The sequence below is a fragment of the Aethalodelphis obliquidens genome, unplaced genomic scaffold, assembly GCF_003676395.1.
Source record: "Aethalodelphis obliquidens isolate GAN/ISIS:26980383/991018 unplaced genomic scaffold, ASM367639v1 scaffold102, whole genome shotgun sequence".
NCBI classification, from domain to species: domain Eukaryota; kingdom Metazoa; phylum Chordata; class Mammalia; order Artiodactyla; family Delphinidae; genus Aethalodelphis; species Aethalodelphis obliquidens.
The window spans coordinates 2,811,159-2,837,149 of NW_020838046.1; the positions used below are offsets into that span (position 1 = coordinate 2,811,159).

A 25,991-nucleotide genomic window follows, 5' to 3' on the forward strand; every position below is an offset into this window, starting at 1 on the left:
TTCTATGGGTATGAACAATTTTTAAGATTTTGGATGGGCCTGATAAATTGCCTTCAGAAAGAGTGTACAGATTTACACTCCCTCAGGTACTACATGAATCTGTCACCTTTCTACACCCATACCAACAGTAATTATGTACAAATAAATTCATTTGTTTAAAAAAAGGATATCTAGTAATTACTTACCTTTGCAGTTTATTCCCTCTTATGTATCTTCACTGTTCATTTGTTTTTCATCTTCCATCATTTGTTATTTTATATAACATTGCACATTTTACCCTTGTCACCTATGTGTTTACGAGATCTTTTTGCACTGAGGATATTATTACAAATGGAATTATTTGTAACATATTTTCTCAGTTTCTTTGCATTTTACCTTTACTAATGAATGTCAATTTTACAGTTTTATATGGTCAAATATATTGATGTGTTTCTTTTTTATTTGTGCTATTGTAGAAAGTTCTTTACCAAATAAAGATACTCAACATGCTCTCTTAGATTTTTGATTAAGTCCATATTTTTATATGTATTTCTTTTATTCTTCTGGATTATATTCCACTAGGCTTTCTAACATAAACTTTTTTCTTCGTTTCAGTATTTTCCCCCAAAGTTCAGGAATTTTTAAAGGTAGAATTTAAATCACTGGGGACATATATATATAACTCTTAATATTAATATGATGCTAACCATCCATTTGGGGGAAAAGACTCCCTACTTCACACTATTTATAAAAATGGATTCCACATGGATATGTGTATGAGAAAAATATTTTTTATCAAGAAAATACAAACTCTACAAATCTAGTCAGCTGGACAGTTTGCTAGCATTAAATTAAAGTGAAATAAATATGATTAAGATATCCTTCATCATATTGATACAATATTGCCTATATCTTAGATTATAACTGAGAGCATACACTATAAAATCTTTTTACTGTTCACGAAAGTTTCTCTTAAGTTTTTGGTTACGTTCAAGTCTCCTTATCAGGACAGCTATACCCCAAAGCAAGATTTTTATTTGAATAAAAAAGCGTCCATAAGTTGAAATAAATAACAGTATAAAATATATATTTATAAACATTTATGATTACTAACATAAATATTAATTTATATTACATGTAGGCATAACAGAAGATGATAAAAAGATAACTGTAAGGAAGACGAGGAAAAATACAAAACCAAATCAGGGATTCAGGTCTCTTTTTGTCAACACAACACACAAAGGCCCCAAATGCTATATGTAATTAGCTGTAAACATCTCATAACAAACCAAACATCCAGGGGGCTCCCTCTGCCCAGGATGCATTACCGGATGTGGTACGCCCTGAAGCACTTGGCATGGACGCCCTTCTGGCACTTCTCACAGCGGGTGTTGGTCTGTGAGTGGCACAGGGCACACCGGGTCCTCTTGTCCTGGTGGATGATCCAGTGCCCAATCATGTCAAAGCGGCTCTCGGTTTCCAGCCGCCTGCTTCGCCTCCCTTGGGATGATGTATCGGCGTTGCTCTCTAGGTACACGCAGGCCACATATCTCCGGAAGGCCAGAAGGTCCACCTGGGCATCATGGCAGCATATCCTGTGCAGCTGCCATGCATTGTTAAGAGCAGCGTCAATAACATAGCCAATGAAACTCGAGTACCACTTCATACCCCGAATCTTCACCTTGTACTTGGCGATGTTCTGGTCCATGCGGCCGACACCCCCGACCTTCTCCTGGTACAGCCTCAGCAGGGATGGCTGATGAACCTGGGCCTGCGTCTTGGCTGCTCCCGAGTGATGGTTGGTCAGCCCTGCTGGTTCTATGCCCACAGCGTTGGAGCAGATGTTGACCACACTGCTATCATGCCAGCGGCACACGATGATCTCCTCACTCTCATCAACTTTGTAATCAAACGAACCCCTCTTCATTCTCTTCAGTTCTCTGGGATCTTTAAGAGGACATCGTTCAGTTCTGTACTCACGAACAGTTCCTGTGGCCTTCACTCCTTTCTTCCTTAAAATGGACATCAATTTGACACTTGTAAAAACCTTGTCAAAAAATATGTGGTATGGCAGACACCCACGTGTCTGAAGTGCATCCACAAATTTCACCACCATACTGCCTCCTAGGTCCAGGCCCCTGTCTGGCTTAGTGAACAGTGTGCCCTGTGAGGGCTCGAACCACACCAAATAGCCCCTGCTGGTCGTCCCACACCAGATCTTGTAGCCCAGCCGCACAGGTTTCCCCGCAGGCAGACGCTTGGACCCCCGGTGTCCAAAGTACTCACACATAGACTCGCCAAAGCTGTAGAACTCTTCCAAGGGTGCATGCTTCTGGAAATTGTAGTTCATGCGGACAATGAGAGGCCTCACCTTGGCAAACCTATCACTTTCATCAAGCTCATTGTTATCTGCAAAATGCAGGTATGAGAAGATCAGTTCAAATCTGTCCCTTCTAATTGCATCAGCCACAAGATGATGATGTGAATCAGGGGATGTTTCCCAAAACATCCTTCTCCTTGGATAGGAGATATACCCACTTAAAATCAAAATGCCCAAAACACACTTCAATTCCTGAGCTGTGAGACCCAGGTTGACATTCTTCTGCCAAGCATAACGATTGGTTTCATTAACAATAAAATTAATTGTTCCTTCATCAAAAAACAATTCAAAGAGGCCTACAGGACTCAGTTCCTGGCTTTTGAGATCCTCCATATGAGGATCCGATGCTGTCCAACTGGTGAAGTCCGGGCAGATATCTCTTTTGGTCCAAACATGTTGAGGTTCCACTACTGCCTTTTGCTTCTTCATGGCTGGCTGCAGCTGCAGGTCATCATCATCCTCCCCGGTGCCAGAGTCCTCAGGCACAACAAAGGCATGCAGCACATTGCCAGGCAGGAGGGTTCCTCGCCGGCCATCTTCATCACCCGAGTCCTCATCAGTGAAGTCCCCTGAGGCATTGTTGGGCGGTGCAATGAAGATCTCCTCCCTACTCTGGTCAGACTCCTCCTCCTCCAGAGCATTCAGAACCTCAAGCAACTTCATGGACTTCAGCTTTGAGCCGGTTCTTCTCCCGGTAGTGAGGCTGCTGCGATGACAGGAAACAGAATGAAGAGAGGCCATGCAGGAAAGCCAGTGCTTCAGCAGAAAACTCCACTAAAGCATTGCCCAAGAGGAGGGCACTCCCACTGCAACAGCATCTTGGACCTAACACCATAAGTCATAGTGCCAGATAAGTGAATTTTCCAGACAAACACAAATTATTCATCTAAGTGCAGAAGTATTTTAATGAAGGGAGACATTCTAAAGAGGTATTCCATACTTCCTTTCCTTCTTAAATAAAGTGTCTGAATAGAGGATCCCCTCTTGTGATGAAGCCAGGTGCCACTGTTATCACCTGGTTAACAGTAACTGTCAATGGGAAGGCTCGGCTGCTGAAGTGACATCCACCGATGTCTCCTGACTCAGTGGCCCTAGCAGCTCTGCTTTCATGCTTCTGCCTTATCTGTCTCTTCCCTTTTTCTTACTCACTTGGCATATATAAGTTTCCTCACTTCCCCAATTCTCAAACTCTCCATACTTGAACTCTCACTACCCAAATTCAGGACCTAAACAGATTCAGACAGATTTTCACAAAGCTCCCTCAACATCTGATATCCTACTGCATACTAACTGCTAAATAGATTTGGAAACATGGAAACCCCTGCTATTCTAACTCTCCCTGTACATGTAGGAACCAAATGCAAGAGATATTTGTATTTAGTGGGCACCAACCACGAGCAGGTGCTGCCCAGGGGCTGGCAGTGAGCACACTCCACTTCCTGACCTGCATAGCACTTGTTTCCAAATGGAGGAGACAGATGACACATCAACAAACACGCAGCTATGCAGGACGGCATCAGGTAGTGATGAGGGCCATCCTGAATAAGGGACAGAGAGTGCAGCAAAGGAATAGGGCTGGGGGTGCTACTTTAGACATATGATGAGGGAAGGCTCACAGGGCAGATGGCCTGGAGAGGTGGAGTGAGCCTTGCAGACAGCTGGAGACTGGGTGTCCCAGAGGGAGAGAAAGAACTGTAGGTACAGGTGCAAGGCCCTGTGGTTGAAGGGACTTGATATCTATGAACAGCAAGGAGGTTAGTGACACTGCAGATGTAGTGAGGGGAGGAGAGTAGAGCAGAGGTGGCTGGGTCCAGGGCCAAGGCCCCACAGGGTTCCAGAGGTCCTGATCAGGACTTCCAGTTGTATTCAGTTATCACAGGAAGCCCCTGAGGGGATGGAGCAGGACAGTGAGGGGTCAAATACATTACTCTGGCTATGAGAACAGACTGGACTTGGGAACGTGGGCACTGCTGCTGCCCTATGCCTTGGCCTCTGCATGAGAAAAGCCGTGTACCAGAGGGAGGATGCAGGCTTTACCACAAAGGCTATTTCTCTGCCTGCTCTTAGGCTTTGGAGTTTAAGCTGCATTAGAGATTCACTCCAACCTCACTTCCAGGACACTGACTCCACCAGCCACCCCTGCTGGAGGCTAGAGCACAAGAAGTCTGACCTCTGGGGAGATGAGGTATGCCTCAAGCTCTCCATGGCCAGCCAGAAAGGGAGAGGAAACCTGAAGCTCTTCCTTTCCATGGACCTCGAACTAAGACACGTTCTCAAAGGGTAACAGCCATCTTCATGCCTCCCCTGGTCTACAGCAGCAGATCCAGGCCTGCCCAGCCACAATCTCTGCTAGCTTCACCACTCAAACAGGCCCTCAAACACCTCTGTGTATACCTGTTCAAACCCTTGGAGTGAGAAAGCCTGCAGGAACTGAGGCAGCCCCACAGACAACCATCTTGTGTCTTGAAAGATGAGGAAAGTAAATCATGTTTTTAGATCAAGTGCAGAACTAGAGCTACACAGCTGCACCCGTACTGTACCATACACACTCCTTTGTCTGCCTTGTCTTTTCTCCAATCTTCCTCTCTCCTCTCCCTCCTTGGTGCTTCACAGACACCAGGTGCTTAGGGTGGGCAGCAGGACTGAGAACTGAAAATGTTATAGACTTGGTCTTTCAAAAGCAGAGAAGTAAATATAGTTAGCCTTGAATAACATGGGTTTGAACTATGTGAGTCCACTTATACATAGATTTTTTTCGGTAAATACGTCCTGGAGTACTACATGATCCTCAGTGGGTTGGAACCGCCAGTGCAGAGGGCCCGATTATAAAGTTATACACAGATTTTCAAATGCGAAGAGTCAGCACCCCTAATCCCCATGTGTTCAAGAGTCAACTGTACTTGCATAAAGCCTTTCAACAAACATTACTCCTACCTTGATGATGAAGCCATGGTATATTGTGAACATGAGCTTGTCTTTACTTGTAGCGTCTAAGAATCTGTAAGACAACAGAAGTCAGTTTTAAGAAATCATATCTTAATTAGCAAAGGAATAGGACCTTCTCTACCATTTAAGGGAAAAAAATCTCAAGATTCACTATCAACCAGAGGGAAATGGATCAAGTACACACAGGAAATGAGGTGTAGTTGACTGGCTAGTCAGAGGGAAAAAGAACAAGCTCCCCCATCTCACACCTCATAACAAAATACATTCTAGAGCGGGGTTTCCCACAGTCAGAACTATTGGCATTTTGTTTCTCGTGGGGGGTTGTCCTATGTATTATGTGATGTTTAACAGCATCCCAGGCCTCCATCTACTAGATACCAATAGAACAACTACACCACTAGTTGTGAAAAACGAAAAGGTTTCTAGACAAATGTCCTCTGGTGGGGAGAGTAGGAGGTAAAATCTCCCCTGGTTGAAGACGACTGTCCTACATCAGCACTGCCAATAGAACTTGCCACAATGACAGAAATGTTTTATATCAGTGCTGTCCAATATGGTAGCCATGAGCCACATATGGGTATTAACCACTGGATATATGGCTAGTGTGACTGAGAAATTGAATTTTTAATTTTATGTAATTTTAAGTAATTCAAATTTAAATAGTCACATGTGGTGGCTACTATATTAGATAGCGAAGTCCTAGATGTATTAAGTATTAACTGCAGAAAAGCAAAACTTTTAAAGTATATTAATGACCACAGAGGGAAACCTTTCTTATAGAAAACACAGAAACTTAAAGGAAGGTGGATAATTTTAACTACATCAAACTTCCAACAAACCTGTAGTAGGCAGAAGGCCCAAAGGACCCCAAATAGGTTAAACTCAAATAGGGCTACACCAAGACACATTATAATTAAATTGTCAAAAGTCTAAGACAAAGAAAGAATTTGGAAAGCAGCAAGAAAAAGAGAAATTACATACAGGGGAATCCCTATAAGACTAGTAGCAGATTTTTCAACAGAAACTTTTCAGACCAGGAGAGAATGGGATGATATATTGAAAATGTAGAAAGAAAACACTATCAACTAAGAATGTTATTCCCAGCAAGCTGTCCTTCAAAACTGAAGAAGACATAAAGACTTTCACAAGCAAACAAAAGCAGAGGGTGTTCATACCACAAGACCTGCTTTAAAATAAATGCTAAAAGGAATTCTTCAAGTAGAAGTAAAAGGGCACTAATTATATAATAAAATCATATGAAGAGAGTGTAAAACTCATTGGTAATGGTAACTATAAAGTCAGTCAGGTAATAGGGGTGTATAATTCAGTAACAACTCTAGATTTAAAGTTAAAAGTTAATGCATATATGTAGATTGTAGAAAAATGGTACCGATGAACCGGTTTGCAAGGCAGAAATAGAGACACAGATGTAGAGAACAAATGTATGGACACCAAGGGGAGAAAGCAGTGGGAGGGGAGTGGAGGGATGGGATGAACTGGGAGATTGGGATCGACATATATACACTAATATGTATAAAGTAGATAACTAATAAGAACCTGCTGTATAGCACAGGGAACTCTACTTCGTTTTACTGTATAGTAGAAACTAACACAACATTGTAAAACAACTATACCCCAATTTAAAAACAAAGGAAAAAATAACATTCTAAAACAACTATAACTACAATAATCTGTTATTAGATACATACTATAAGAAATATGTAAACTGTAGCATCAATAATCTAAAATGTGAGGGGGAGGAGAAGTAAAAGAGTAAAGTTTAGAAATGTTATAGAAGTTAAGGTGTTACCAGTTTAAAATAGGGTGCTATCATTTCAAGATTTTATGTAAACCTCATGACAAACACAAAAGAAAAACTTATTGTAGTTACATAAAAGAATATGATAAAGAAGTCAAGGCATAATGATACAATAATTCATCAAATCATAAAAGAACACAACAGGAATAGAAGAAACAAAGGATTTATAAAACAGAAAACGATGAACAAAATGAAAACAGTTAGTCCTTACCCATCAATAATTACCTTAAATGTAAATTCATTAAATTAACTAACCAAAAGCCACGGAATGGCTTAACGGATAAAAAAGTAAGATCCAATGATATGCTACTGACAAGATACTCACTTGACCTTTAAATATACATATAGGCTGAGTGTAAAAGGATGGAAAAAGATATTTCAAGCAAATAGTAACCAAAAAAAAAAAAAAAGAAAGCAGGGGTAGCTATACTTATGTCAGTCGAAATTAACTTTACTAAAATGGAAACAAGAAAATAAGATAATTACATAATGAAAAACAACAATCCATCAAAAGATATAACAATTGTAAATATTTAAGCACTAAATATAGAAACCAAATACTAAGAGAACAAAAAGGAGAAATAAATGGCAATAAGATAAGAGTGGGGGACTTTAATATCTCGCTCTCAACAATGGTAGATCATTCAGACGAAGAATCAATAAGGAAACATCAGACTTGAATGCCACTATAGACCAAACGCACATAAAAGACATATACAGAACATTCTATTCAACAATAGAAAAATATACATTCTTCTTAAGCACACATAGAACATTTACTGGGATGTTAAATGTTAGGCCACAAAAAAAGTCTTAGCAAATTCAACAAGACCAAAATCATATTAAGTATCTTTCCTGAACACAGTGGTATAAAGCTAGAAATCAGTAACAGGAGGAAAACTGAAAAACTCAAGAATGCATAAAAATAATTCTCCTGAACAACCAATGTAGCAAATAAGAATTAAAAGGAAACTAAAAAGTATCTTAAAACAAACAAAATTGGAAACACAATATACGAAAACAGGGGATGTTAGAAAAAGCAGTTCTAAGAGGGAACTTTATAGCCATAAACACATACAGAACGAAAAGACAACTATCTCTAATAAATAACCCAACTTTACAACTCAAGGAACTAGAAAAAAGAACAAACTAAGCTTAAAGTTAGCAGAAGGAAGGAAACAATAAAGATTAGAGCAGAAATAACTAAAGGAGAGAAGAAAAAAATGAGAAAAGATTAACAAAACTAAGAGTTTGTTCTTTGAAAAGACAAACAAAATTGACAAACCTTTAGCTAAACTATCCAAGAAAAAAAAAACCCAACAAAATTATAAATCAAAGAGGAGACATTACAACTGATACCACAGAAATACAAAGGATCTGTGCACCTGAAACGATCACATTGTTAATCAGCTATACTCCAGTACAAAATAAAAAGTTAAAAAAAAATACAAAGGATCAGAGGGTAGCAGGAACATTTATCTGCCAACACACTGGACAATGTAGAAGAAATGGATAATTCTTAGAAACAAAAAATATACCAAGACTGAATCAAGAAAAAAGAGAAAAAGTGAACGAACCAGTTACTAGTAAGGAGACTGAATCAGTACCCAAAACTTCCCAACAAAGAAAAGCCCAGGACCAGATGGATTCAAGGTGAATTTTACCAAACATTTAAAGAATTAATGCCAATTCTTCCCAAACTCTTCCAAAATATCAAAGAGAAGGGAATACCCCTAAACTCATTTACAAGGTCAGTATTACCATGATACCACAGCCAGAATAAGGACATTACAAGGAAGGAAAACTACAGACAAATATCCTTGATGAAAACAGATGCAAAAATTCTAAATAATATACTATCACACCAAATTCAACAGTACATTAAATGATCAAATGGGGTTTATCACAGGAATGCAAGGATTCTTCAATATATGCAAATCAATCAATGTGATATGCCATATTAACAAACTGAAGGATAAAAACCATACGATGATCTCAATAGATGCAGAAAAAGCTTTCAACAAAATTCAACAGCCATTTATGATAAAAACTCTCCAGAAAGTAGACTAGAGGGAACCTGCCTCAACATAATACAGGCCATATATGAAAACCCACAGCCAACATCATTCTCAATGGTGAAAAACAGAAACCATTTCCTCTAAGATCAGGAACAACACAAGGTGCCCACTCTCACCATTATTATTCAACATACTTTTGGAAGTTTTAGCCACAGCAATCAGAGAAGAAAAAGAAATAAAAGGAATCCAAATCAGAAAAGAAGAAGCAAAACTGTCACTGTGTGCAGATGACACGATATGATACATAGAAAATCCTAAAGACAATACCAGAAAACTACTAGAGCTAATCAATGAATTTGGTAAAGTAGCAAAGTACAAAATTAAGGCACAGAAATCTCTTGCATTCCTATACACTCATGATGAAAAATCTGAAAGAGCAATTAAGGAAACACTCCCATTTACCATTGCAACAACAACAAAAAATATGTAGGAATAAACAAAAGACCTGTATGCAGAAAACTATAAGACACTGATGAAAGAAATTAGAGACGATACAAACAGATGGGGAGATATACCATGTTCTTGGATTGGAAGAATCAACATTGTGAAAATGACTCTACTACCCAAAGCAATCTACAGATTCAATGCAATCCCTATCAAACTACCAATGGCATTTTTCACCGAACCAGAACAAAGAATTTCACAATTTGTATGGAAACACAAAATACCCCGAATAGCCAAAGCAATCTTGAGAAAGTAAAACGGAGCTAGAGGAATCAGGCTCCCTGACTTCAGACTATACTACAAAGCTACAGTAATCAAGACAGTATGGTACTGGTGCAAAAAGAGAAATATAGATCAATGGAACAGGATAGAAAGCCCAGAGATAAACCCACACACATGTGGTCACCTTATCTTTGATAAAGGAGGCAAGAATATACAATGGAGAAAAGACAGCCTCTTCAATAAGTGGTGCTGGAAAAACTGGACAGTTACATGTAAAAGAATGAAATTAGAACACTCCCTAACACCATATACAAAAATAAATTGAAAATGGATAAAAGACCTAAATGGAAGGCCAGACACTATAAAACTCTTAAAGGAAAACATAGGCAGAACACTCTATGACAGAAATACAGCAAGATCCTTTTTGACCCACCTCCTAGAGAAATGGAAATAAAAATAAAGAAATGGGACTTAATGAAACTTAAAAGCTTTTGCACAGCAAAGGAAACCATAAACAAGAGGAAAAGAAAACCCTCAGAATGGAGGAAAATATCTGTAAATGAAGCAACTGACAAAGGATTAATCTCCAAAATATACAAGCAGCTCATGCAGCTCAATATCAAAAAAACAAACAACCCAATCCAAAAATGGGCAGAAGACCTAAATAGATATTTCTCCAAAGAAGATATACAGATTGCCAACAAACACATGAAAGAATGTTCAACATCACTAATCGTTAGAGAAATGCAAATCAAAACTACAATGAGGTATCACCTCACACCGGTCAGAAAGGCCATCATCAAAAAATCTACAAACAATAATTGCTGGAGATGGTGTGGAGAAAAGGGAACTCTCTTGCACTGTTGGTGAGAATGTGAATTGATACAGCCACTATGGAGAAAAGTATGGAGTCCTTAAAACACTAAAAACAGAACTACCATCTGACCCAGCAATCCCACTACAGGGCATATACCCTGAGAAAACCATAATTCAAAAAGAGACATGTACCACAATGTTCACTGCAGCACTATTTACAATAGGCAGGACATGGAAGCAACCTAAGTGTCCACCAACAGATGAATGGATAAACAAGATGTGGCACATACATACAATTCAATATTACTCAGCCATAAAAAAAGAAACAAAATTGAATTATTTGTAGTGAGGTGGATGGACCTAGAGTCTCTCACAGAGAGTAAAATAAGTCAGAAAGAGAAAAACAAATACCGTATGCTAACACATATATATGGAATCTAAAAAAAAAAATGTTTCTCATTAACTTAGGGGCAGGACAGGAATAAAGATGCAGACATAGAGCATGGACTTGAGGACATGGGGAGGGGAAAGGGTAAGCTGGGACAACGTGAGAGAGTACCATTGACATATATACACTACCAAATGTAAAATAGCTAGTGGGAAGCAGCAGCACAGCACAGGGAGATCAGCTTAGTGCTTTGTGACCACCTAGTGGGATGGGATAGGGAGGGTGGAAGGGAGATGCAAGAGGGAGGGGATATGGGGATAAATATATACATATAGCTGATTCACTTTGTTGTACAGCAGATACTAACACACCAGTGTAAAGCAATTATACTCCAATAAAGATGTTAAAAAAAATCATACACCATGATTAAGTGGGAGTCATCCCTGGGATGCACGGGTGGTATTGATAAAACATATGCAAATCAACGTGATGCACAACATCAATAGAATGAAAGATAAAAATCATAGGAACATCTCAATAGATACAGTAAAGCACTTGACAAAACACCATATCCTTTCAAGATAAAACTCTCAACAACTTAGGTATAGAAGGAACATACCTCAACATAACAGAAGTCACAGATGACAAGCACACAGCTAACATCATATTCAGTGGTGAAAGACTGAAAGCTTGTCCTCTAAGATCAGGAACAAGACAAGGATACCTACTCTCACCACTCCTATTCAACACAGTACTAGAAGTCCTACCAGAGCAATAAATTAAGAAAATGAAATAAAAGGCATCAGAATTGGAAAGGAAGAAGAAAAACTGTCTCTATTTACAGATGACATGATTTTAGATACAGAAAACCCTAACCACTTCACAAAAAAACCGTTAGATCTAATTAATGAATTCAGTAAAGTTGCAGGATATAAAATCAACATACAAAAATCATGGGCTTCCCTGGTGGTGCAGTGGTTGAGAGTCTGCCTGCCAATGCAGGGGACACGGGTTTGTGCCCCAGTCTGGGAAGATCTCACATGCCGCGGAGCGGCTGGGCCCGTGAGCCATGGCCGCTGAGCCTGTGCGTCCAGAGCCTGTGCTCCGCAACGGGAGAGGCCACAACAGTGAGAGGACCAAGTACCGCAAAAAAAAAAAAAAAAAAAAATCAGTAGCATTACTATACTTTAAAACTGAATTCTCTTAAGAATTGGAGAATGGGACTTCCCTGGTGGTCCAGAGGCTAAACTCCATACTCCCAATGCAGGAGGCCCAGGTTGGATCCCTAGTCAGGAGCTAGATTCCATATGCTGCAACTAAGAGTTCTCATGCCGCAACTAAGGATCCTGTACGCCGAAACTAAAGATTCTGCATGCTGCAACTAAAGACCCCGCATGCCACAACTAAGACCTAGTGTAGCCAAAAAATAAATAAATATTTTTTTAAAAAAGGAATTGAAGACTATTACCCCACTACAATAGCATTAAACAATAAAATATATAGGAATAAATTTAACCAAAGAAGTAAAAAAAAAAATCCCTACACTGGAAACTACAAATCATTGATGAAAGAAACTGAAGACAAAAATATCCCACGATTATGGATTGGAAGAATTAATATTACAATGTCTATACTACCCAACGCCATCTACAGATCCAATGCAATCCCTATCAAGATTTAATGGCATTCTTTATAGAAGTAGAAAAAACAATCCTAAAATTTATACGGAACCACAAAAGACCTCATATAGTCAAAGCAATCCTAAAAAGAACAAAGCAGGAGGCATTACACTTCCTCATTTCAAACTATATTATAAGGCTATAGTAATCAAAGGGATCAAGATGGCAATGTGAGAGGACATGAAGCTCACTGCCCGCCACAAACAAATCAAAAATATATCTACACGTAAACAATTTTCACTGAAAACTAAGTGGAAACTGGCAGAAGGCCTGTTGTATAAACAAGGATGTAGGAAAGATATACACGTGATCAGGTATGAAGGGAAGAAAAGATGGGGTCAGGACCTGGTGCTCCTGGAAGGGGACTCAGAGGAAATGGAAGATTATAAGGGCAGACACCTGCCCTGGGAAGTGAGCAATTCAAGCCACAGATTAGGTGCCCCAGTCCTGGGGTGCTACGTGGAGGAAATTAGATATTTTTCAAAAGAAAATACTGAACGGCCAACAGCTACATGAAAAGATGCTCAACATCATTAATCGTCAGACTTCCCTGGTGGCGCAGTGGTTAAGAATCCGGCTGCCAATGCAGGGGACACAGGTTCGAGCCCTGGTCCGGGAAGATCCCACATGCCGTGGAGCAACTAAGCCCTGTACGCCACAACTACTGAGCCTGCACTCTAGAGCCCGCAAGCCACAACTACTGAGCCTGCGTGCCACAACTACTGAAGCCTGTGCACCTAGAGCCCGTGCTCCACAACAAGAGAAGCCACCGCAATGAGAAGCCCATGCACTGCAATGAAGACCCAATGCAGCCAAAAATAAATAAATAAATAAATTTATTTTAAAAAAATCACTAACCGTCAAGGAAATGCAAATCAAAACCACTGTAAGATATCACCTCACTCCTGTTAGAACGGTTGCCATCAAAAAGACACATCAAGCATGTGGAAAAAAGGGAACCCTTGTGCACTACTGGTGGGAATGCAAACTGGAGCAGCCACTACGGAAAACAGTATGGAGGTTCCTCAAAAAAGTAAAAATAAAGCTACCATACAGTCCAGCGAGTCCACTTCTGGGTATACATCCAAAGGAAATGAAGTCACTATTTGAAGAAATACCTGCATCCCCACATTCACTGAAACATTATTTACAATAGCCAAGATGTGTCCACTGAAGAAAATGTGGTACATATATATAATGGAATGTTATTCAGCCATAAAAAAGAAGGAAATCCTATCATTTGTGACAGCATGGATGCACTTGAGGGCATTATGCTAAGTGAAATAGGTTAGACAGAAAAAGACAAATATCGTATGATCCCACTTATATGTAGAATCTAAAAAAAACAAACAAATGAACTCATATAAAAAGAATCAGATTTGTGGTCACCAGAGGTGGTGGGTTGAAGAAGAGGGAATTGGTTGATGGTGGTGAAAAGGTCAAGTGTCCAGGTATAAAATAAATAAGGAAGTCTCAGTTTATAACTGGGGAAATATGTACATGATGACCATAGTTAACACTGCTGTATAGTATCTTTGGAAGTTGCTAAGAGATTAAATCTTAAAAGTTGTCATCACAAGGAAAAAAAATTTCTTCTTCATAACTATATGAGATGGACGTTAACTTACTATAGCAATTTACAATATAAGTATGACAAGTCATTATGTGGTACAGTTTAAACTTATACAGTGTTGTATGTCAATTATATCTCAATACAACTGAAAAAAAAATTGAAGAGCCAACTTCAAAACAATAGAACATTTTGTGGAGTTCTTACTCACCCTTGACCTACCCCCTTTCCAGTGCTGCAGCAATCTTAGTCTTGAGTAGCCAGACACCCAATTCCCAGTTTTCCCCTCAAACTAAAGGGAGAAAGAGCAAACCTGATTGCAAATTATTGTGTATTTCTGCTCTAACGTGTCTTAAGGATACCTAAAACCCTGGTGTGGCAGAAAAAGCTGTGAGGCAGAATACAAATCCACAGACGTCTGGAGCAACAGACTGTGGGTAAAGATACATAACAGACCATTTAAGGCCATTTGGAAATACAGGACATTCAAAAGCTTCCACGAATATGGAGGAATTTAAGAAAGCCACATGCAAGACCAAGACACACGCTCAGAAAACTCCTGAGACCTTAAATTTTTACCTCGGGCTAATCCCAAGATTAAGAGTATCCTAACTAAGTGATGAAGGAGTGTCCCAGCAAAGAGCAAATATGTAAAGACAAGAAGAGGTAGATGGTCCTTTTTTGGGTTTTTTCAGTGTTTTTTTGTTTGTTTCAGCTCCTGAGATTCACGGAATTCTCTGTCAAAAGATTAGCTGAACACAAGCTACAGGAACAAAGTCTTCAGTGATCACACATGACAATATACAGTCTTTGCAGAAATAGTTTGGAAAAGTCCCAAAACAAATGAACTACAATGGCCTTCAAAAAATTTAAAAAAGCAAACCCTGGGGAAGGCAAGGAGTCTAAATTTCCAGAGTTACCACATAATAATAGAAAAACATTCAATTTTTAGCAAAAAAAATCACAAGGCACATACAGAAACAAGAAAATGTGGCTCATTTAAAGCTGACAGAACCAACTCTGAGGAAACCTAGATATCAGACTTACTAGACAAAGACTTTAAAATAATCATCTTAAATATGCTGCAAGTAAATGGAAAACATGGACAAAGAACTAAAGGAAACCAGGCAAACAATATATAAACAAAGCTGAAATGAAAAATTCACTAGAGGAGTTCAACACCAGGGTTGTGAAGGGAGAAAAAAAGGACTGAACACAGGACTATTAAAAATATCAACTCTTACAAACAGAAAAATATATATATATGAAGAAAAGTGAACAGAGCCTAAGAGACTTGTGGGTCACCACCAAGTCAGTCAACATACACATTTTGAGAATCTCAAAAGGAAAAGAGAAAGAAAAGGGCACAGACATTACTTGAAAAAACAATAGCCATAAGTTTCCCAAACTTGAGGGAAGACACAGATCTACAAACCCTGAAGTAGGATAAACTAAAGAGACCTACACCAACACACATCATAATCAAATTGGCCAAAGCCAAAGCAAGAATCTTGAAATCAGGAAGAGAGAAGCAATTCATAGTATAAAGGATCTGCAATAAGATCATCAGTCAATTTCTCATCAGAAACCTTAGAGGCCAAAAGGTAGTAAGATGATATATTTAAAGTGCTAAAAGAAAAAAAATTGCGAACCACGATTTCTATATTCAGCAATACTGTCCTTCAAAAATGAGGGAGAAATTAAGATATTCCCAGACAAACAAAAGTTGAAGGAATTCATTACCACTAGACTCACAATACCAGAAATGCTAAAGAGAGTCCTTAATGTTGAAAGGAAAGGATGCTGGACAGTAACTCAGTCATACTTGAGAAAAGATAAAGCTACCAGTAAGGGTAAATATATAAACCCATATTTTAAAAAAACCAACAACATTGTTGTCATTTTAGTTTGTAACTCCACTTCTTATTTTCTACAGAATTTAAAAGATGAATGCATAAAAAACAATTATAAATTAAAGATGTAATTTTTGACATCAGTAATATAAGGGGGGAAGAACTTTGTAAGAGAGGAGTTTATGTATGCAACTGAAGCAAAGCTGCTATCAAGTGAAATTAGTTACATTAGGATATTCTATATAATCCCATGGTAACTGCAAAAAAAATCTAAAGAATATGCATGAAAGGAGATTAAAAGGAAATCAAAACATGTCACTACAAAATATCAACTAAACACAAAAAAGGTAGGCAGTAATGGAGGAAAATGAGAGACAAAAGAGCTATAAGATAGACAGACACAAAACAAATAGCAATGTGACAAAATACGTCTCCCCTTTTCAGTAATTATTTTTAAAGTAAATAGATTAAACTATCTAATCAAAAGGCAGATAATGGGGGAGGTGATATCAACAGATGAAGGACAGATGAAGGAAGTTCTAGATCCTCATTTCCCACAGAAATGCAAGTTAACATCAATATATGGGCCAGAATACCTTTATGAAAACACTACTAAATTGGAAAAACGCAGTTTTCCTCCTCCTGGGTAGGAAGAAACCCAGTCCTTCCCTCCTTTGTTCTCTCCTGTGGGTCTTCTTTACCATTAGCACAGAACGTTTCACTTCTGACACTTCTAGTGACTAAATTCGGGGTGGGGGGGTCCATACAAGTAACTCTCTGCAACACCAGCTGGGTGTCCAACAATTCTGACACCATCTACCTGGAGACAGTGTCAGATTCCACAGGTTAAGGGCTCAGTACCACAAAACTGCTCCCCACATCAGATGCCAATTACAAGTAGTAGTAGGTCCCCAGGTTACCCACAATTTCTGTCTGACTTGGCTACAAATCAGGGGTTCCCATGATCCCTTCCTTGGGTTCAACGAATTTGCTAGAGCGGCTCACAGAATTCAGGGAAATGCTTTATGTTTACCAGTTTATTAAAGGATATGATAAAGGATATAGATGAACAGCCAGATGAAGAGATGCACAGGCCAAGGTATGGGGAAAGGGTGCAGAGCTTCCATGCCCTCTTCAGGCACCACTCTCGCAGCACCTCCATGTGTTCACCAATCCGGAAGCTCTCTGAATCCTGTACTTTGGGGATTTTTATGGAGGCTTCATCATGTAGGCATGATTTATCATTAATCCCGTTTTCAGCTCCTCCCTTCTCAAGAGAATGGGGAGTGGGTGGGGCTGAAAATTCCAAGCTTCCAATCGTGGCTTGGTCTTTCTGGTAACCAGCCCTCATCCAGGAGCCATCCAGGCACCCAACCAGAGTCACCTCATTAGAACAAAGGACACTCCTATCACGCAGGAAATTACAAGGGTTTCAGGAGCCCTGTGCCAGGAACCCAGGTCAAAAACCAAATATTAGGACAAAAGATGCTCCTAGTGCTCTTATCACATAGGAAATTACAAGGATTTCAGGAGCTCTGTTCCAGGAACTGGGGCAGAGATCTATATATATTTTCTATTATCTCATAGCCCACCCCATGGGCTCTGGCCACAGACTCCTTTCAGCAAAATGATACCCAAGTCAAAAGATACTGGCACATTACTAGAACCCCATGCAATCATTAATAATCATTCCAGTTCATCATTTTGTTGTATGAGGATGTTTCCCAGGATTAGGCCACTCCAGTTTGCAGTCTTTCATTCGATCATATCAGGTTCCAAAAGCAGGAGTGGTTTCAGCAAACATATGGCTTCACTCTTTCAGACATCTGATATAATTGAGCTAGGAGACAATGTCATCTCTTGCTCTGAGCTCTTTTGAGGTACTAATGTAATACTGAATTTACCTTTTTACATAACACATTTATTCACTACTTACCCTTAGCTACTATTCCTCCTTCTCTTCATTTATACCCAAACTCTTCCATTTTTGGAAGGTTCATTAGATTCAACCATTGTGCTGGTCTAGGTTGCAGAAAGCAATATTAGCCTAGCAAGTGCCTTCCCTCAGTCCACTCCCATTTAGAGAGGGTGAGGTTATGTAGGTACAGAACTAGTGGGCTATCTTTACCACCAAGCAATATAGCTGCATTCAGTCTTGTCAGATGGGATGAAGGCACATTCTGCCCCATCAGGCCCTTAGGAATTCTGACTTAAGGTTTAAAAATATAGTTATAGTTTCTTGCTTAGGAATCAATCAACTTGTATTTGCAGCCCTGGTCACATGACCACTGCCATCAGGTAGGAAAAACAAACAAAAAGTTGAGGTGGTGTGAGGAAGAAAAAGAAAAAAAAGAGAGAGAAAAAAAAAAACTATAGCTATTATACCAACGTCCTCCTCCTTTGGCAAGAAGGTAAGTCATATCAGCATCCTTTGTCACCCCTACTTCCCTAGATCCACCAGAAAAATAGAGGAATCTATCCAGTGGGGACACTCTTCTAGTCCCACTCACGTTTCGTATGAGTAGACACTCATGAAGGTGTGTAAAGCCAGCCCTTCATGCCTTTATTTTCCTCCATTTTAGACAACCAATGCTTCAAATGCCCATTCCAATCCTCTGTCAAACTAGTACTCAGAGAAGAATATTTCTCTGCCCATTGTTGGACATTACAGACTGTAAAATGTGTTCCTTGGTCTAAAGAAATGATAGTCAGCAACCCAAATTGGTGTAGTATCTTCTGTTCCAGTTCTTTCACAGTATTCTGAGCATTTTCATCTACCATTAGGCAGGCATAGCCCTGTGCAGAGTCAGTGTCTATTCCCAGCGTCAGGACCCATTTGTAGCCCCCCATGGCTACCAGCATTGTCTCACATGCCAACCACGATCAGAGCCTTCCCACCAGGGAATCTGCCATATAGCCATGTGCAATCTCTGTCTCTCTCGTTGACAGAGAGAACTTCTCTTACTGGCATTTTGTGCATGAGAGTACAAGAAGACTATGAGGAAATTCAACCCATCTTTACTTTGCTGCAGTGACCCCTATGTCCGTACATGTCACGGACCCAGGTGGCCATCTCAAGGGAGCACACAGGAGTATCTGCTTGCTGATTCCAATCACCTACTAAACCTGGAAAAGAGTTCTTCTGATGGGCATTGACATGTTCTACTTTAATGCACCCCTCAAATTTCCACAAGCCTGTGCCCTACAAGGGCATCCCTTTAATGGGCCAGGTTTTCATTGCCCTCCTGCCTGACCATATGGCCAGTCTATTGGCCAGCATCCATGAATCAATAAAAACCCAATCATAGGTGCTTATACCATCGTTCAATTCTTCCATCACTGTTAGGATAACAGCATGCAAGTCAGCCCACCAATCTGATTTGAAGAATTCAGAGTGGTGGCCTTCCAAATAGGATGCTGTCCATTCACCTTCTAAATGCCATCCACAAATGAAGCAACGCTTTTTTGGTCAGTTGAGAGTTCTTTATAGGGCAGTGTCCAAGTGACAAAGGAATCCAGCAACTCCTCACACAGTTACAGAGACAGTCCTAGAGAAAAAGAAGCCCCCTACTCGTGAGTATCTCCTTGCACTCCCCAGGCAGCATCATCCTGTATAAACCATTTCTATTTTATTATGAAATTCTTCCAGGCACTGACATCCCCATTAGAGTGATTCTCTGACATCACCCTACACATTGAGCATTTCAGGTTTTAAGATAATTTTATGTCCTTCAGTCATAGGGGTAGCTTCAATTAATAATGTCAAATGGCAAGATAGTAAATACCCTTCAAATGGAAACTGTCTAGTATAAATTCCCAGTAGTGATCGCTGGGAGGCATTCACAGGCTGTTGTCATAAACCACAGTCTAGGCTCCACGGGCTATCACACAGAGAATTTGTCCCTACCAGCAATCCAACTTCTATTCCACACTCCTTACTGGTTCCTATTTATCATGTCTGATTAATATTGCTCAAAGGGTAGAGTTACATGCCTTCTGTTTACAATATTAGGTAGGGGAAACATCCCCCAGATACAACGTCCATCCCCATAATACAATCAGAAAAAAGAGACACAACCACTTCACATAGAGTCTGTTCAAACAACAATTCTACAAACTTCAATCTTAATTCTATCAACCCTCACTGTGGCCTCCATTAGGATCACATCAACAGGTTTTGTGTTACAATATTAGGTAGGGGAAGTGTTCCCCAGCCAAACACAGTATCGATTCCCATAAAACATTCAGATAAAGAAGACACAATTTCTTTACATAAAGCTTGTTTAAACATTTCAACTTTCACAATCTTATTAACTCTTATACTTTTTTTTTTTGGCTGTGCCACACGGCTTGTGGGGATCGTAGTTCCCTGACCAGGGACTGAACCCAGGCCCTTGGCAGGGAAAGCACAAAGTCCTAACCACTGGACCGCCAGGGACTTCCCAACCCACACTTTTATACTCTCTAAATCTAACTGTAGCCTGTGTCACGGCTTCACCAATAGGTCTTGGTACCACAGTTCGTAGGACTCCTGTATCAACCCCCTGACCATTTTACCCACTCATGTGCAAAAGGCTTTGGGTCCTTAGTAAGGGTTGAGCCAAGGTACCCTGGCCCTTTTGTCAACTGTCAACTTGATTAATCTGCCTAACCACTGCCCCAAGTGACTGCTGGCGAGGTTCCTCAATGTAGTCTCTGCCTTCTGGCTTTTTACTTCTCCAAACTGGGATAAATAGAGCAGACTTGTTTGGGACCCCTACAGGCTGGGGGACCAGCAGGAGATCCCTTTGGCTAACACCCAGTCTTTGGTATGGCTGCATTAAAACCTTTGTTTTAACCCCATCAATGTCCATTTTATTCATCCCACTTCTTTTCATTTTTTTAAATTAACATCTTTATTGGAGTATAAGTGCTTTACAATGGTGTGTTAGTTTCTGCTTTATAACAAAGTGAATCAGCTATACACATACATATTTCCCCGTATCTCTTCCCTCTTGGGTCTCCCCCCCTCCCACCCTCCCTATCCCACTCCTCTAGGTGGTCTTCATCCCACTTCCTAAAAACCATCTAAATAAAGATTTCCACCCTGCTGAGACAAGTCCTGTGACTCTCCCTTTTCTGTTTCACCTTTCTTTCACCCCTATCAATATTTGCTTAATTCACCTTATTCCTTAATAACCACATAAAAACTTCCACCCTGCTAAGACCAGTCTCTTGATTCTTTCCCCTGCTTTTTCTTGTTCTCTTGTCCCAGGAACGGGGGTCAGAGACCAATGGAAAACCAAGCCAATAGAAAACCAAGAAGGAATTCCATTGAAAAGGGTAGGAAAAGTTCATGGCATTTTGCACACACATGCTTCTCCCCCATCTCAGTATAGTTAGGTGCAACTAAGAGAAAACCTAGTTCTGGTTTGCCTGGGGCCTGCCTGAGGGACAGATTTCTGTCTCACCAGACGTGGAGCACTGACAGGCATGTTGGCGTAGTTTGGAAGACACTGAAAATGCAGGCAGGTGCCACAGCACAGTAGCTGCAGAGATTCTGCAGTTCAGCAGGCAGATGTCTGGGAGAGCAAGAAATTACAAGCTCCTGAGAAGAAATAAGGACAAGCAGTGTAGAGGAATTAAGACAGTTAAAAAGTACACACACAAGTCCAGAGAACATACATCACTAGAAAAGGATGGGGAGGTCCCAAACTTCCAGGTGGGCTGATTGGTGAAAGTATTCTGCTAAATGACGCCAGTCCATTAACACCCGGACAGGAAGTTGCTTTGTCAAATGGCCAAATCTCAGCAACAGATCACAAAGTATACAAAGAAACAAGGAAACATGGCCCAATCAAAGGAACAAAATAAAACTCCAGACTGGACCCAAAAGAAAAACAGGTTGCTGAATTTCTTAATGAAAAATTCAAAACTACTTCTTAAAGATATTCAATTAGCTAAAAGAAAACACAGATATACAACTAAACAGAATCAGGAAATGCATGAACAAAATGAGAATATCAACAAAGAGATAGAAACTATAAAAAAGAACCAAACAGAAATTCTAGAGCTGAAAAATATAATAGCTGAGCCAAGCTTACCCTGATACTAGAGCCGGACAAAAACACTAGAAGAAAATTAAAGACCAATAGCCTTGATAAATATGAACAAAAATCCTCAATAAAATACTAGCAAACTGAATTCAAAAGCACATTGAAAGGATTATACACAACAAAGTAGGATTTCTGGAATGCAAGGATAGTTCAACATGTAAAAATCATGTAAAATAAAACATGTTCATATTAATTGATGCAGAAAATGCATTTAACAAGATTTAACACTGTTTCACGATAAAAACACTTAATAAACTAGGAATAGAAGGAAACCATCTCAACATAGCAAAGGCCATATATGAAAAAATATCACAACTAACATCGTATGAAATAGTGAAATACTGAAAACTTTTCCTCTACCAACAGGATCGAGATAAGGATGCCCACTCTGGCCATTCTACTCAACGTAATACCAGAAGTCCTAGCCAGAACCTTTCAGCAAGAAAAATAAATAAATAAAAGGCATCCAAATTGGAAATGAAGAAATAGCATTACCTGTTTGTGGATGACATGATCTTATATGTAGAAATCCCTAAAGATTTTTTAAGAACCTGTTAGAAATAATAAAAAATTCAGCAAAGTTTTAGGAATCAAAAGTAACACACTAAAATCTATTCATTTTAGTTGCATTTCTATACACTAACAATGAACAATATGAAGTGGAAATTAAGTAAACAATTCCATTTACCACAACATTGAAAAGAATAAAATATTTAGGAACAATCCTAACCAAGAAGGTGAAAGAGTTGTAAACTGACAAAAAAACATTAATGAAAACACTTTAAAAAAACACCAAAAAATGTAAAGACATCTCAGGTTCATAGACTGGAAGACTTAATGTTGACAGTATGTCAATACTACCCAAAGTAATACACAGATTCAATGCAATCTCTATCAAAATCCCAATGGCATTTTTGGTACAAATAGAAAAAGCCACCTAAAAATTCACATGTTATATCAAGGAACTCCAATGGCCAAAACAATTCTGAAAAAGAACAAAGTTGGAAGACTTACACTTCCTCATTTCAATACATATTACAAAGCTACAGAAATCAAAACAGTATGGTACTGGCATTAAAGACAGACATATAGATCAATGAATCAGCATAGAGTGCCAGAAATAAACCTTCATGTATACAGCCAGGTAAGGGTGCTAAGACCACTCAGTAGGGAGAGGACAGTCCCTAACAAATGGTGTTGGAAAAACTGGATATCGTGCACAAGGATAAAGTTGAACACTTATCTTGTATCATATACAAAAATTAACTCAAAACATACCAAAGACCTAAATGTAAGAGGTAAAATTATAAAACGCTTAGAAAAAAACATAGGGGAAAAGATTCATGACATTGGATTTGGCAATGATTTCTTGAATATGACACCAAAAGCAGAGACAACAAAAGCTAATACAGACAAATGGGACTACATCAAACTTAAAACTTCATCAAAGGATATAATCAACAAAGTAGAGAGGCAATACATGGAATGGGAGAAAATATTTGCAAATTACCTCTTACAAGGAGTTAATATCTAGAATATATAAAGAACTCCTATATCTTAGTAACAACAAAAAAAGTAACCCAACTAAAAAGTGGACAAAAAACATGAACAGTCATTTCTCTAAAGATATACAAATGGCCAATAAGCACACAAAAAGATGCTCAACATCACTAATCACTAGGGAAATGCAAACCATTAGCATAATAATTTATCACCTCATACCCATTAGGATGACCACTATCAAAAAAAAAAAAAACAGGGGCTTCCCTGGTGGCGCTGTGGTTGAGAGTCCGCCTGCCGATGCAGGGGACGCGGGTTCGTGCCCCGGTCCGGGAAGCTCCCACGTGCCGCGGAGCGGCTGGGCCCGTGAGCCATGGCCGCTGGGCCTGTGCGTCCGGAGCCTGTGCTCCACAACGGGAGAGGCCACAACAGTGAGAGGCCCACGTACAGCAAAAAAAAAAAAAACAAAAAAAAAAAAAACAGAAAATAACAACTGTTGGTAAGGATGTGGAGAAATTGGAACCCTTGTGCACTGTTAATGTGAACATAAAATGGTGCAGCCACTATGTGAAACAGTATGATGGTACCTCAAAAAATTAAAAACAGAACTACCATATGATCCAGCAATACCACTTCTGAGCATTTAACCAAAAGAATTGAAAGCAGGGTCTCAAAGAGACACCCAGGTTCATAGCAGCACTATTCACAATAGCCAAGAGGTGAGAGCAACTCCCATGTCCACCTACAGATGAATGGGTAAAGAAGATGTGGTCTACACATAGAACCTACAATAGGTAGATCTACAATAGAACATTATTCAGCCTTAAAAGGAAATCTTACCACATGTTACAACATGGATGAAACGAGAACATTATGCTAAGTGAAATAAACCACTCACAAAAAGACAAATACTGTATGATTCCACTTACATGAGGTATCTAAAGTATTTAAATTCATAGAAACAGAAAGTAGGATAGTGGTTACCAGGAGTGGGTGGAGGGGAAAATAGGAAGTTGATGTTTAATGGGTATAGTCTCAGTTTTGTTAGATAAAAATGTCCTGGAGATTAGTTGCACAACAATGTGAATATACTTAACACTACTGAAATGTACACTTAAAAGTGGTTAAGATGGTAAATTTTATTTCATGTGTTTTTTACAATTAAAAATAACAAAATGTAAAGCAAGCATTATCAGAGAAAATGAGGGTAACTTCACAGGGAAAAAAGGTGGGACTCATCAGAAAGATATAGTAATTTTAAACTTTATGCATCTAACAATATAACTTCAAAATACAGTAAAAAGTAATAGAATTATAGAAATTGACAAATCTATTGTAACAGTAAGAGATTTCAACACACCTCTTCCAGTAACTGATGGTCAAGCAGACAAAATTACTGAGATTTGAACAACAGAACTGACATGTTTGACCTATCCTACTTAAACGGAGACAGGGAACGACATTAGCAAGGTGGTGGAATAGGAATGCATCTCCCTAAACAAACAATGATTTGGAAGGCAACTACAGACAAAAGTGCCTTTGTGAAAGCCTTGGGATCCAGATAGGAGGTTGCAAAACCCCAGTGAACCCCAAGGCCAAGGATAGCTGCTCTAAAAAGGCAGGCCCACACCCTGGTGGCAAGCTCACGTGGTTCTGCCAGCAAACTGAAAGCAGCCCCAACTCCCTACAGACTCAGCTCCAGACCTGCCTGGTCACGGTCCTGTAACCATCTGACAAGGGACCCAGGAGGAATCATGCATCCGTACCCCTAGTAACAGGCCTACCATCCTTGGACCAGACTACAGATCCTGAAGCAGCCCTGTGACCTGGCTCTAGCCCTGCTCCCAGTCCTGCTCACCCAGGGATCCAGCAACACCCATCTGTGCCCCTGGCAGCAGGCCTGCCAACCTTAGTGCCAGCTGTGGGTCCTGAAGTGGCACTGAGACTTGGTTTCAGCACTGCTCCAGTGTGGTCCTAGAACAAGTCCTGCCCACCTGGGGATCTGGCAGGAAACCAACCAACCAGCAAAAAGCATTTAACCATAAAGAAAATGATTGATAAATTCTACTACATTTAAATTAAGAACTTTTCAGCCCATCAGAATAAACTCAAAAATGGGAGAAGTTATCTGCAACAAATATAAGGGATTAGCATCTAGGAGGTAAGAATAATCTATGATATATAAAGAAATGCCAGACACCATTAAGAAAAACACAAATAAC

At 39.6% G+C, this 25,991-nt stretch overlaps 1 protein-coding gene across 6 annotated transcripts in view; it reads right to left on the reverse strand.

The window, feature by feature from the left end:
- Window positions 1-1,045: 1,045 nt before the first annotated feature.
- The window catches only part of PGBD2 (piggyBac transposable element derived 2), a 29,859-nt gene continuing 4,913 nt past the window's right edge, over window positions 1,046-25,991 (reverse strand). For 2 of the 6 annotated variants that reach the window (XM_027096390.1, XM_027096389.1), the window contains exons 2-3: window positions 5,294-5,357; window positions 1,046-3,062 (exon numbers count right to left, since the gene is read on the reverse strand). In XM_027096390.1, coding sequence (XP_026952191.1) covers window positions 1,304-3,062; window positions 5,294-5,310 — 1,776 coding nt within the window. In that variant the 5' untranslated portion in view covers window positions 5,311-5,357 and the 3' untranslated portion in view covers window positions 1,046-1,303. Of the gene's footprint in view, window positions 3,185-5,293; window positions 5,358-22,764; window positions 22,820-25,991 lie in introns of those variants that run through there. The other 4 variants (XM_027096387.1, XM_027096386.1, XM_027096388.1 and 1 more) reach the window with 3 other exon arrangements.